At 50.3% G+C, this 13,783-nt stretch overlaps 1 protein-coding gene across 5 annotated transcripts in view; it reads left to right on the top strand.

Moving 5' to 3' along the window:
- The window catches only part of adamts9 (ADAM metallopeptidase with thrombospondin type 1 motif, 9), a 55,770-nt gene that overhangs the window by 18,157 nt on the left and 23,830 nt on the right, over positions 1–13,783 (top strand). For all 5 annotated transcript variants that reach the window (XM_072714969.1, XM_072714968.1, XM_072714967.1 and 2 more), the window contains 9 exons: positions 6,756–6,922; positions 7,151–7,271; positions 8,385–8,511; positions 9,187–9,391; positions 9,475–9,639; positions 9,955–10,116; positions 11,148–11,267; positions 12,673–12,780; positions 13,172–13,339. In XM_072714969.1, coding sequence (XP_072571070.1) covers positions 6,756–6,922; positions 7,151–7,271; positions 8,385–8,511; positions 9,187–9,391; positions 9,475–9,639; positions 9,955–10,116; positions 11,148–11,267; positions 12,673–12,780; positions 13,172–13,339 — 1,343 coding nt within the window. The remainder of the gene's footprint in view (positions 1–6,755; positions 6,923–7,150; positions 7,272–8,384; positions 8,512–9,186; positions 9,392–9,474; positions 9,640–9,954; positions 10,117–11,147; positions 11,268–12,672; positions 12,781–13,171; positions 13,340–13,783) is intronic.

Here is a 13,783-nt window from a genome sequence, read left to right as displayed (position 1 = left end):
CTGACGACTGCTTCGGTGGCACTGAGAGTACCCTGCTACCTTTTAGAGGGGACTGACGACTGCTTCGGTGGCACTGAGAGTACACTGCTACCTTTTAGAGGGGACTGACGACTGCTTCGGCGGCACTGAGAGTACACTGCTACCTTTTAGAGGGGACTGACGACTGCTTCGGTGGCACTGAGAGTACCCTGCTACCTTTTAGAGGGGACTGACGACTGCTTCGGTGGCACTGAGAGTACACTGCTACCTTTTAGAGGGGACTGACGACTGCTTCGGCGGCACTGAGAGTACACTGCTACCTTTTAGAGGGGACTGACGACTGCTTCGGCGGCACTGAGAGTACACTGCTACCTTTTAGAGGGGACTGACGACTGCTTCGGTGGCACTGAGAGTACCCTGCTACCTTTTAGAGGGGACTGACGACTGCTTCGGTGGCACTGAGAGTACCCTGCTACCTTTTAGAGGGGACTGACGACTGCTTCGGTGGCACTGAGAGTACCCTGCTACCTTTTAGAGGGGACTGACGACTGCTTCGGTGGCACTGAGAGTACACTGCTACCTTTTAGAGGGGACTGACGACTGCTTCGGTGGCACTGAGAGTACACTGCTACCTTTTAGAGGGGACTGACGACTGCTTCGGCGGCACTGAGAGTACACTGCTACCTTTTAGAGGGGACTGACGACTGCTTCGGCGGCACTGAGAGTACACTGCTACCTTTTAGAGGGGACTGACGACTGCTTCGGTGGCACTGAGAGTACCCTGCTACCTTTTAGAGGGGACTGAGGACTGCTTCGGTGGCACTGAGAGTACACTGCTACCTTTTAGAGGGGACTGAGGACTGCTTCGGTGGCACTGAGAGTACCCTGCTACCTTTTAGAGGGGACTGACGACTGCTTCGGTGGCACTGAGAGTACCCTGCTACCTTTTAGAGGGGACTGACGACTGCTTCGGTGGCACTGAGAGTACCCTGCTACCTTTTAGAGGGGACTGACGACTGCTTCGGTGGCACTGAGAGTACCCTGCTACCTTTTAGAGGGGACTGACGACTGCTTCGGCGGCACTGAGAGTACACTGCTACCTTTTAGAGGGGACTGACGACTGCTTCGGTGGCACTGAGAGTACCCTGCTACCTTTTAGAGGGGACTGACGACTGCTTCGGCGGCACTGAGAGTACACTGCTACCTTTTAGAGGGGACTGACGACTGCTTCGACGGCACTGAGAGTACACTGCTACCTTTTAGAGGGGACTGACGACTGCTTCGGTGGCACTGAGAGTACACTGCTACCTTTTAGAGGGGACTGACGACTGCTTCGGTGGCACTGAGAGTACACTGCTACCTTTTAGAGGGGACTGACGACTGCTTCGGTGGCACTGAGAGTACACTGCTACCTTTTAGAGGGGACTGACGACTGCTTCGGTGGCACTGAGAGTACACTGCTACCTTTTAGAGGGGACTGACGACTGCTTCGGTGGCACTGAGAGTACACTGCTACCTTTTAGAGGGGACTGACGACTGCTTCGGTGGCACTGAGAGTACCCTGCTACCTTTTAGAGGGGACTGACGACTGCTTCGGTGGCACTGAGAGTACACTGCTACCTTTTAGAGGGGACTGACGACTGCTTCGGTGGCACTGAGAGTACACTGCTACCTTTTAGAGGGGACTGACGACTGCTTCGACGGCACTGAGAGTACACTGCTACCTTTTAGAGGGGACTGACGACTGCTTCGGTGGCACTGAGAGTACCCTGCTACCTTTTAGAGGGGACTGACGACTGCTTCGGTGGCACTGAGAGTACACTGCTACCTTTTAGAGGGGACTGACGACTGCTTCGGAGGCACTGAGAGTACCCTGCTACCTTTTAGAGGGGACTGACGACTGCTTCGGCGGCACTGAGAGTACACTGCTACCTTTTAGAGGGGACTGACGACTGCTTCGGCGGCACTGAGAGTACACTGCTACCTTTTAGAGGGGACTGACGACTGCTTCGGTGGCACTGAGAGTACACTGCTACCTTTTAGAGGGGACTGACGACTGCTTCGGCGGCACTGAGAGTACACTGCTACCTTTTAGAGGGGACTGACGACTGCTTCGGTGGCACTGAGAGTACACTGCTACCTTTTAGAGGGGACTGACGACTGCTTCGGTGGCACTGAGAGTACCCTGCTACCTTTTAGAGGGGACTGACGACTGCTTCGACGGCACTGAGAGTACACTGCTACCTTTTAGAGGGGACTGACGACTGCTTCGGTGGCACTGAGAGTACCCTGCTACCTTTTAGAGGGGACTGACGACTGCTTCGACGGCACTGAGAGTACACTGCTACCTTTTAGAGGGGACTGACGACTGCTTCGGTGGCACTGAGAGTACCCTGCTACCTTTTAGAGGGGACTGACGACTGCTTCGGTGGCACTGAGAGTACACTGCTACCTTTTAGAGGGGACTGACGACTGCTTCGGTGGCACTGAGAGTACACTGCTACCTTTTAGAGGGGACTGACGACTGCTTCGGCGGCACTGAGAGTACACTGCTACCTTTTAGAGGGGACTGAGGACTGCTTCGGTGGCACTGAGAGTACACTGCTACCTTTTAGAGGGGACTGACGACTGCTTCGGCGGCACTGAGAGTACACTGCTACCTTTTAGAGGGGACTGACGACTGCTTCGGTGGCACTGAGAGTACACTGCTACCTTTTAGAGGGGACTGACGACTGCTTCGGTGGCACTGAGAGTACACTGCTACCTTTTAGAGGGGACTGACGACTGCTTCGGCGGCACTGAGAGTACACTGCTACCTTTTAGAGGGGACTGACGACTGCTTCGGTGGCACTGAGAGTACACTGCTACCTTTTAGAGGGGACTGACGACTGCTTCGGTGGCACTGAGAGTACACTGCTACCTTTTAGAGGGGACTGAGGACTGCTTCGGCGGCACTGAGAGTACACTGCTACCTTTTAGAGGGGACTGACGACTGCTTCGGAGGCACTGAGAGTACCCTGCTACCTTTTAGAGGGGACTGACGACTGCTTCGGTGGCACTGAGAGTACACTGCTACCTTTTAGAGGGGACTGACGACTGCTTCGGAGGCACTGAGAGTACCCTGCTACCTTTTAGAGGGGACTGACGACTGCTTCGGTGGCACTGAGAGTACACTGCTACCTTTTAGAGGGGACTGACGACTGCTTCGGTGGCACTGAGAGTACACTGCTACCTTTTAGAGGGGACTGAGGACTGCTTCGGTGGCACTGAGAGTACACTGCTACCTTTTAGAGGGGACTGAGGACTGCTTCGGTGGCACTGAGAGTACCCTGCTACCTTTTAGAGGGGACTGAGGACTGCTTCGGCGGCACTGAGAGTACACTGCTACCTTTTAGAGGGGACTGACGACTGCTTCGGTGGCACTGAGAGTACCCTGCTACCTTTTAGAGGGGACTGAGGACTGCTTCGGCGGCACTGAGAGTACACTGCTACCTTTTAGAGGGGACTGACGACTGCTTCGGCGGCACTGAGAGTACCCTGCTACCTTTTAGAGGGGACTGACGACTGCTTCGGTGGCACTGAGAGTACACTGCTACCTTTTAGAGGGGACTGACGACTGCTTCGGTGGCACTGAGAGTACACTGCTACCTTTTAGAGGGGACTGACGACTGCTTCGGTGGCACTGAGAGTACACTGCTACCTTTTAGAGGGGACTGACGACTGCTTCGGTGGCACTGAGAGTACACTGCTACCTTTTAGAGGGGACTGACGACTGCTTCGGTGGCACTGAGAGTACACTGCTACCTTTTAGAGGGGACTGACGACTGCTTCGGTGGCACTGAGAGTACCCTGCTACCTTTTAGAGGGGACTGACGACTGCTTCGGTGGCACTGAGAGTACACTGCTACCTTTTAGAGGGGACTGACGACTGCTTCGGTGGCACTGAGAGTACACTGCTACCTTTTAGAGGGGACTGACGACTGCTTCGGTGGCACTGAGAGTACACTGCTACCTTTTAGAGGGGACTGACGACTGCTTCGGTGGCACTGAGAGTACCCTGCTACCTTTTAGAGGGGACTGACGACTGCTTCGGTGGCACTGAGAGTACACTGCTACCTTTTAGAGGGGACTGACGACTGCTTCGGTGGCACTGAGAGTACACTGCTACCTTTTAGAGGGGACTGACGACTGCTTCGGTGGCACTGAGAGTACACTGCTACCTTTTAGAGGGGACTGACGACTGCTTCGGCGGCACTGAGAGTACACTGCTACCTTTTAGAGGGGACTGACGACTGCTTCGGTGGCACTGAGAGTACCCTGCTACCTTTTAGAGGGGACTGACGACTGCTTCGGTGGCACTGAGAGTACACTGCTACCTTTTAGAGGGGACTGACGACTGCTTCGGTGGCACTGAGAGTACACTGCTACCTTTTAGAGGGGACTGACGACTGCTTCGGTGGCACTGAGAGTACACTGCTACATTTTAGAGGGGACTGACGACTGCTTCGGTGGCACTGAGAGTACCCTGCTACCTTTTAGAGGGGACTGACGACTGCTTCGGTGGCACTGAGAGTACACTGCTACCTTTTAGAGGGGACTGACGACTGCTTCGGTGGCACTGAGAGTACACTGCTACCTTTTAGAGGGGACTGACGACTGCTTCGGCGGCACTGAGAGTACACTGCTACCTTTTAGAGGGGACTGACGACTGCTTCGGCGGCACTGAGAGTACCCTGCTACCTTTTAGAGGGGACTGACGACTGCTTCGGTGGCACTGAGAGTACACTGCTACCTTTTAGAGGGGACTGACGACTGCTTCGGAGGCACTGAGAGTACACTGCTACCTTTTAGAGGGGACTGACGACTGCTTCGGTGGCACTGAGAGTACACTGCTACCTTTTAGAGGGGACTGACGACTGCTTCGGCGGCACTGAGAGTACACTGCTACCTTTTAGAGGGGACTGACGACTGCTTCGGCGGCACTGAGAGTACCCTGCTACCTTTTAGAGGGGACTGACGACTGCTTCGGTGGCACTGAGAGTACACTGCTACCTTTTAGAGGGGACTGACGACTGCTTCGGTGGCACTGAGAGTACACTGCTACCTTTTAGAGGGGACTGACGACTGCTTCGGTGGCACTGAGAGTACACTGCTACCTTTTAGAGGGGACTGACGACTGCTTCGGTGGCACTGAGAGTACCCTGCTACCTTTTAGAGGGGACTGACGACTGCTTCGGTGGCACTGAGAGTACCCTGCTACCTTTTAGAGGGGACTGACGACTGCTTCGGTGGCACTGAGAGTACCCTGCTACCTTTTAGAGGGGACTGACGACTGCTTCGGTGGCACTGAGAGTACACTGCTACCTTTTAGAGGGGACTGACGACTGCTTCGGTGGCACTGAGAGTACACTGCTACCTTTTAGAGGGGACTGACGACTGCTTCGGTGGCACTGAGAGTACACTGCTACCTTTTAGAGGGGACTGACGACTGCTTCGGTGGCACTGAGAGTACCCTGCTACCTTTTAGAGGGGACTGAGGACTGCTTCGGCGGCACTGAGAGTACACTGCTACCTTTTAGAGGGGACTGACGACTGCTTCGGTGGCACTGAGAGTACCCTGCTACCTTTTAGAGGGGACTGACGACTGCTTCGGTGGCACTGAGAGTACCCTGCTACCTTTTAGAGGGGACTGAGGACTGCTTCGGCGGCACTGAGAGTACCCTGCTACCTTTTAGAGGGGACTGACGACTGCTTCGGCGGCACTGAGAGTACCCTGCTACCTTTTAGAGGGGACTGACGACTGCTTCGGCGGCACTGAGAGTACCCTGCTACCTTTTAGAGGGGACTGACGACTGCTTCGGCGGCACTGAGAGTACACTGCTACCTTTTAGAGGGGACTGAGGACTGCTTCGGCGGCACTGAGAGTACCCTGCTACCTTTTAGAGGGGACTGACGACTGCTTCGGCGGCACTGAGAGTACCCTGCTACCTTTTAGAGGGGACTGACGACTGCTTCGGTGGCACTGAGAGTACACTGCTACCTTTTAGAGGGGACTGAGGACTGCTTCGGCGGCACTGAGAGTACACTGCTACCTTTTAGAGGGGACTGACGACTGCTTCGGTGGCACTGAGAGTACCCTGCTACCTTTTAGAGGGGACTGACGACTGCTTCGGTGGCACTGAGAGTACCCTGCTACCTTTTAGAGGGGACTGACGACTGCTTCGGTGGCACTGAGAGTACCCTGCTACCTTTTAGAGGGGACTGACGACTGCTTCGGTGGCACTGAGAGTACACTGCTACCTTTTAGAGGGGACTGACGACTGCTTCGGTGGCACTGAGAGTACCCTGCTACCTTTTAGAGGGGACTGACGACTGCTTCGGTGGCACTGAGAGTACACTGCTACCTTTTAGAGGGGACTGACGACTGCTTCGGTGGCACTGAGAGTACACTGCTACCTTTTAGAGGGGACTGAGGACTGCTTCGGTGGCACTGAGAGTACACTGCTACCTTTTAGAGGGGACTGACGACTGCTTCGGCGGCACTGAGAGTACACTGCTACCTTTTAGAGGGGACTGACGACTGCTTCGGTGGCACTGAGAGTACCCTGCTACCTTTTAGAGGGGACTGACGACTGCTTCGGCGGCACTGAGAGTACACTGCTACCTTTTAGAGGGGACTGACGACTGCTTCGGTGGCACTGAGAGTACACTGCTACCTTTTAGAGGGGACTGACGACTGCTTCGGTTTTTCAAAGTGTCCTTTTCTCCTTTCTCAGCCATTTCCAACAGTCGAGGGGAGTTCCTGCTGAATGGAGACTTCGTCGTCAGCATGTTTAAAAGGGAAATAAAGGTGGGGGGTGCGGTTTTGGAGTACAGTGGCTCAGATCATGTGGTTGAGAGGATCAACTGCACCGACAAGACTGAGGAGGAGATTGTTGTCCAGGTAACACTTCACTCTGCACTATAAGGTCGATTTTTCTAGAAAAGTCCAGACACGTGATATTGCTTCACTGCATTTTTATGCAACCACCTGTGTTTATATTCATTAGGATTTGCAAGAATTACATGCATATTCAATCTGTAAACAAGCATAAAACCTGATTTTGAAGGTTTGGCCTTCAGAATGCTTTGTGGCTGGATGATGATGGATATCCTCCTGTGACTTCCGCAGGTGCTCTCTGTGGGTAAGCTGCACAACCCAGATATCAGGTACAGCTACAACGTCCCCGTCGAGGACAGGTTCTCCTGGGATGCCTACGGCCCGTGGCTGGAGTGCAGCCAGCTCTGCCAAGGTTTGACCAAAAAAACACCCGGAGGTTCCGGCTTTCATCCTCCTCTATACAGCGCTCACAGAAAGTCTTGGGACGCTTGCTTAATTCTGTAATAATGTTGCAAATGTATTGTTTTCATAACTAATGTCTATTGAAAAGCAATGTTTAACGTATCTGCACATAAATTCCACACAGACATTTTCTTTTTATTGAGCATAATATTTTTTTTGACTGAGTCATTCAATTCTGTTCTTGCTATTTTGTTATTAATTGCAATCGTCGTCACTGGCTCCCAAATGGATACTAAACACAAATATTTGGTGTTTGATGTTATTGCAAAGGTGTTACTAATTAAAAAACACCCAGTGAGACTGCTTGTCAATGAACTTTTTTAACTCATAACAGCTCTTTTAGAACTATAATTTGAGTTTCAGTTTATTACTCTTAAAATTAATGTTTTACTTTAAAACTTCCAGCTGTTTCTAATGTGACATATATTTTTTAAACAAATGAAAGAAGTGATGATTTTTGTTTTTAAACCAATACATTTGCAAACATTTTTACTGAATGAAGTAAGAGTCCCAAGGCTTTCTGTGTGCTCTGTACGTAACATGAGGAGGAAACAATGCAAAGTAATGTGAGAAAACAATGCAAGACAATAAGTGCAGGAGCTGAAGATAGCAGTGAAAAAGAAACAAGAGAAAATAGCATCATAGTAGGGAAGCAAGCAGTTAGCAAACAGAAGTGCAATGGGAGATAAAACCTGCCTTGTAGTGAAGTCAAACTGTCCGCTGCGAACACTGTCTCTCAGTCTCACACTGTCTCACACTGTCTCTCAGTCTCACACTGTCTCTCAGTCTCACACTGTCTCACACTGTCTCTCAGTCTCACACTTTCTCACACTGTCCCTCAGTCTCACACTGTCTCTCAGTCTCACTTTGTCTCTCAGTCACACACTGTCTCACACTGTCCCTCGGTCTCACACTGTCTCTCAGTCGCACACTGTCTCTCAATCTCACACTGTCCCTCAGTCTCACACTGTCCCTCAGTCTCATACTGTCTCTCAATGTCTGATTCTGAATTGTGCCACTACACTGGAGACTAATCTGTGTTCGCTTTGTCCAACCTGTTCAGGGAATCGGCAGAGGAGGATCGTGTGCAATCGGGAGTCGGACCGCATGGAGGTGTCGGACCAGCGGTGTTATGGGTCGCCGCTGCCCACCACCATCACAGAGCCCTGCAACACAGAGTGTGAGCTCAGGTGAGCCCATTGTTGGCCTCTGCAACTTAGGTCAACACCACCAAAGGTCTCCCCTGCATCGCCCCCCGTGATTCCTGGGGTGGCCCATGACCCTGCTCTAGAGCAGTGGTTAGAAGATAGATGGATATGAGATGGACCAATGAGGCTATGCACTGGGTTTCTGCTCCTGCTTTTCCTTAACATTACGTTATTTCTCACGTGACCTTCTTGTGCTTCTCACCAAATGGAATATAGGCCTTATTTTTGCCCCATCCAACATTTAAAGTGATGGAAAAATTCAGCAAATCAAAGTTAAGTAAACATTAGAGTTGAACCTACAAGGAGAGACTGTGGTTTTTGAGCGGAACGGACAGCCGCCTCTACGTCAGTACAGCTCATCAGTGCAGACAGCAGGGTGCTCGTGACTGTGTGACATGTGTGAGGACCCTGAAACAACAACATGCAGGCGCAAACGCAGATGGCGAAAATCATTTCAGTATGCCCGAAAACCCTCACGCAACTGGTAAAGAATTAATCAAAATAAGGATTATTTTTAAAGTGAGTGCTTTTGGGCGTCTCCCGTTTTCGTACTGGTCATAATCACCGATCGTGCCACGCTTGTCACTGAACTGAGATGCTGGCACTTCTTGCTGTGACAGTTTAAGATGTTCCTCTGTGTCATTTCTGTCTCGCCAGGTGGCACGTGGCACGGAAGGGGGAGTGCTCAGCACAGTGCGGCCCTGGATTCCGCATCCTGGAGATCTACTGCACCAAGCACAGTGACGGGGAGACCAAGAAGGTGGAAGAGCGCTACTGTAGCAACCAGCACAAACCGGGGAACAAGGAGCACTGCATGGGCGACTGCACCCCCGTGGCCTGGGAGTACTCCCCGTGGACAGAGGTGACACGGGGGGCGGGGGTGGTCTTATCAAACAGTGTGTTGTGTATCTAGGACTCAAATCTTATTTCTGTTTCTTTCTGCAGTGCTCCAAAACCTGTGGTGGGGGGACACGGCGCCGAGTGGCAGTGTGCGGGAAATCCACCGGTGTCCTTCAAGACGAGAGCAAGTGCAGCCAACAGGACAAACTAACTGTTGAGCCTTGCAACGAGTTCCTCTGCCCTCAGTGGAAGACGGGAGAGTGGTCTGAGGTGAGGAGCAGCAGCTGTGTGCTTTCTCATGGCCGTAGGGATATGTCCTCATATCACTAGAAGGACTGGTGTGATGATTACTAACATGAATCGGCTCGAGCACAGATACACAAACAGCCCTCTGACTGAATTGCAACTCTTTCAAAAAAAGGACTGAGGGAAAGCTGTGAAATGTGGAGGAGAGGAGATCGACTCGGTTGCACCACAACCAAGATCTTCTGGGAGACCCTCTGACATGCATTCTTTGGATGCTTCTGATAAGAGTCTGTGTTGGTTTCTGTTGAACTATGTCATGTATTGTATGCCTGTCCACAGTGCCTGGTGACCTGCGGGAAAGGGTCTAAGCACCGACAGACGTGGTGTCAGTTTGGGGAAGAACATCTGGACGACCAGTTCTGCGACGATTCCAAGCCGGAGTCGGTCCAGGCCTGTCAGCAGCAGGAATGTGCTTCCTGGCAGATTGGACCCTGGGGACAGGTCAGCACCCACATCCTGCCTTCTGTGCTTCCATGACAGGTCAATAATCCCAACTGTTAGAGTCTCTGTGAGTCCGGGACTACACCGGCTTGCTGAAAATACTGACTGTGAGCGACTGATACCATAATACCAGTCCGTAATCTCTCCATCAATCATCCCTGCTGAAGAGGCTGCATGCACAACCTGACAGTGTAGTTCAGTGTGTTTGTAAAGCATTTTAACCGAAGTTAGGGTGCCACAGCATGACTGAAGTGAAAGGCAGATCCCCTTATCCCCAAATCTACACCCAAACCTTGGCTGTGTTGAGGTCATTGACTAAAAAGAGAACCCCTATTACAGTAAGGGTGGACCCATTATTATAGGTGATATTCTGCAGTTGGGAGATTGGCATCTGTGACTGTTTCCCTTTTTCTGTAGCCTGCATGTCACCGCAGAGATTCATTCGCACCGCTGCTGTTACCGTCAGCCATCATGCAGTCATGCTAGAAAGCCGCATTATGCGTTGTATGCACAGCTCCGGAACCTCGCCATTTGGTTCCATTAGCAAAATGCTAAAAAACACAGCTTGGCTGGGCAGCATCGATTTTTTGCATGAAAGGTTCACATAAACAGCCGATATCTCGCAAGGAAAAGGGCCACGCAGCACAAATCACGAGGCCTGAAAGGGAACATTGCGATTGAATCAGTTGAGTGCTTTATCTTCAATACGGTGCCAAGTATGGTAAGTACAAAAGCATGACAGAGATTATACATTCCCTTACCATAGAATAGGCAATCACCTTAAATGTATATTTGAAGGCATTAAATGAACCATGTGCAATTTCAGCTGAAGCAGTGCCTTTCAGGTTTGACCTCATTTCACTCAAGTCGCTGGAGTAGAAAAAAGGACTATGTGGTTACTGGGCCAGGGGGCCCAGCGGAAACTCAGTAAATTACTTATGCATTGTGATTTAAGACTATTATCTTTTAGCTGTCATTATACGACCCGCGGGGTGCAGTGTTTTCTGATTACGTTGTGTCCCACAATTCAGTGCAGCACCACATGTGGCCCGGGCTACCAGCAGAGGGTGGTGAAGTGTGTGGTGGGATCGTACGGGTCTGTCATGGACGACATCGACTGTAACGCAGCGACCAGACCCACTGGCACTCAGGTAGGCCTGTACATGTAGTTCATATCTCAGTTTGTTCCCCTTAGGGCAGACCTGTGATTCTCTCTGGGTCAAATATACAAATATTCTGGTAAGTAAGGCTGCACTGAGGGGTCTGTAAATGGCTTGTAAACAGTAAACTGGTTTATTAGATGGAGCCATCCGCACATTCCAGCTGCTTATGGAAGATGGAGTGCCCTGCATAGTCAGTGGTATTATAGGTCTTCTTTAGACAATTTTGAGGTCAATGATATCTCAGGTCTTCTTTAGACCATGTTGAGGTCAGTGATATCTCAGGTCTTCTTTAGACCATGTTGAGGTCAGTGATATCTCAGGTCTTCTTTAGACCATGTTGAGGTCAGTGATATCTCAGGTCTTGTTTAGACCATGTTGAGGTCAGTGATATCTCAGGTCTTCTTTAGACCATGTTGAGGTCAGTGATATCTCAGGTCTTGTTTAGACCATGTTGAGGTCAGTGATATCTCAGGTCTTCTTTAGACCATGTTGAGGTCAGTGATATCTCAGATCTTCAATCGTAGATTGTGTTGAGGGCAGCATTTGTCCAGGCCTTCTTTAGACTGTGGTTGGCCAAATGATCAGCTCATGGTTTTTAAAAATTGGTTCATATAATACGTTATGCAAGATTTGTTTATTAGAGCATACTGCTCAGCTTGGCCTAATGCATTTTGTGTTTATGTGTACACTTGTGTGTTGTTATGACCAAGTTTATTTCAGCTTAATTTGAGATCATGACATAATGACAAGGGACAATTTAACAGGAGGCCACGCAGTGCTAGAATGGCAGGGATAGAGCAATATAAGACAGAGGCTGAGCAGAGGGACCCCCCCCCCCCAGGTTTAATTCATACATTACCTTAGCAGCACTCGGAACTTCTTAGCAGCACATAAGCTCAATGACCCTTACAGGCCACTTCACCTCCGGGTGATTCCAGCCGGTAATAGGGTCGCCCCACATCGCCCGTTGGGCTCCAACTTGGATAGAGGAACGGAGCGTTTCCTGGACACTCCCTCTGAGGATAGGAAGCAGGAGAAGAAAGGGAAACCCCTGAAAGGCACTAAGCAGTCAGACCATGCTAGCTGTTTGAAAGGCAGGGGGAGCTTGGCGCTCTGCATTGATGCACGCTCATGGAATGCTGAACTGGACCTTGACCACTCATGGCATGCTGCACTGGACCTTGACCACTCATGGCATGCTGAACTGGACCTTGACCGCTCATGGCATGCTGAACTGGACCTTGACTGCTCATGGAATGCTGAACTGGACCTTGACCGCTCATGGCATGCTGAACTGGACCTTGACTGCTCATGGAATGCTGAACTGGACCTTGACCGCTCATGGCATGCTGAACTGGACCTTGACTTGACTGAAACATGTCTGTCTATGTAGGACTGTGAACTGCAGCAATGTCCCGAAAAGCCTCCCACCTTCCAAGAGCCAAAACTGCCACCCCAACCCATTCACACAACGCAGTGGAGATTTGGGTCATGGACACAGGTGAGGAAAAAAACATTGTTCTAAGCCCCTGGCACAATAGCATCATATTTTGTTTCAGACATCCAAATTCTATATAACTTTTTCATATACTTGGATGTTTTAATGAAATAGTCAGGTTTAGTGTTGCCTTTATTAAGAATCCTTTAGAAGCTTAAAACCTGAAATTTCTTTAGTCTTGTCCTACACCGGCAATAAAGCTTTGTGCAGTTTGAAAATTGTAAGTACCATCATCCTGTTGAGCAAAATATGTTCATTCTTGTACTTCTAGTAAGTGCATCAGTTTGTGATTTGTCATATGGTGACCTGACATTGCATTGACATTGCATGTGTGCACTTCCTGTGCCTTGGTGTGGCATGGATGTGACTCTGATCCTTGAAACCTGCCATGCAGTGCAGCGCTACCTGCGGCAAAGGCTCGAGGATGCGCTATGTGAGTTGCCGTGACAATCAGGGGGGCGTGGCCGAGGAATCAGCATGTTCCCACCTCCCCAAGCCACCGGCCCAAGAAGTGTGCTCAGTGGTAGCCTGTGGTCAGTGGAAGGTCTTGGAATGGACACTGGTAAGGACAGAGGTCTCCACCAAACTGATCACATTCCTATTATTCACATATCCAGCATTTACTGACATGTACTGAACTGAAATCATTAGTCTCCCTTTGTAAAACGGGTTGATTGGCTGTCCATTGAGCTTTCTGTCCATTCTCTCATCTTCACTTGGTTAAAATGAATGGGAAAATTATGTCAAAGAGATAGTTTGTTCTGTAGAACCTATAGGACATGTAAGTCTATCTGCTTGGGAAAACTGCAATCTCATGCTTGTATTTGAATGTTTGATCCCAAAGTTAAAACAGACATGATATAATTTCTATCTTATACATATTTGATATCTCTTTGTACATGGGCATAGTTTTACAGTCCAGTCATCCCTTCAATAGTTAATAAAGTAATAAGAACTGTAAATGTAAAATCAAAAGATTGAAGACTGTAAGGAATATGAAGACCAA

The sequence above is a fragment of the Paramormyrops kingsleyae genome, chromosome 8 (genome assembly GCF_048594095.1).
Source record: "Paramormyrops kingsleyae isolate MSU_618 chromosome 8, PKINGS_0.4, whole genome shotgun sequence".
Classification (NCBI taxonomy): Eukaryota; Metazoa; Chordata; class Actinopteri; order Osteoglossiformes; family Mormyridae; genus Paramormyrops; species Paramormyrops kingsleyae.
The sequence above is the reverse complement of the archived record's forward strand: the minus strand, read 5'-3'. Positions and strand labels throughout refer to the sequence as shown.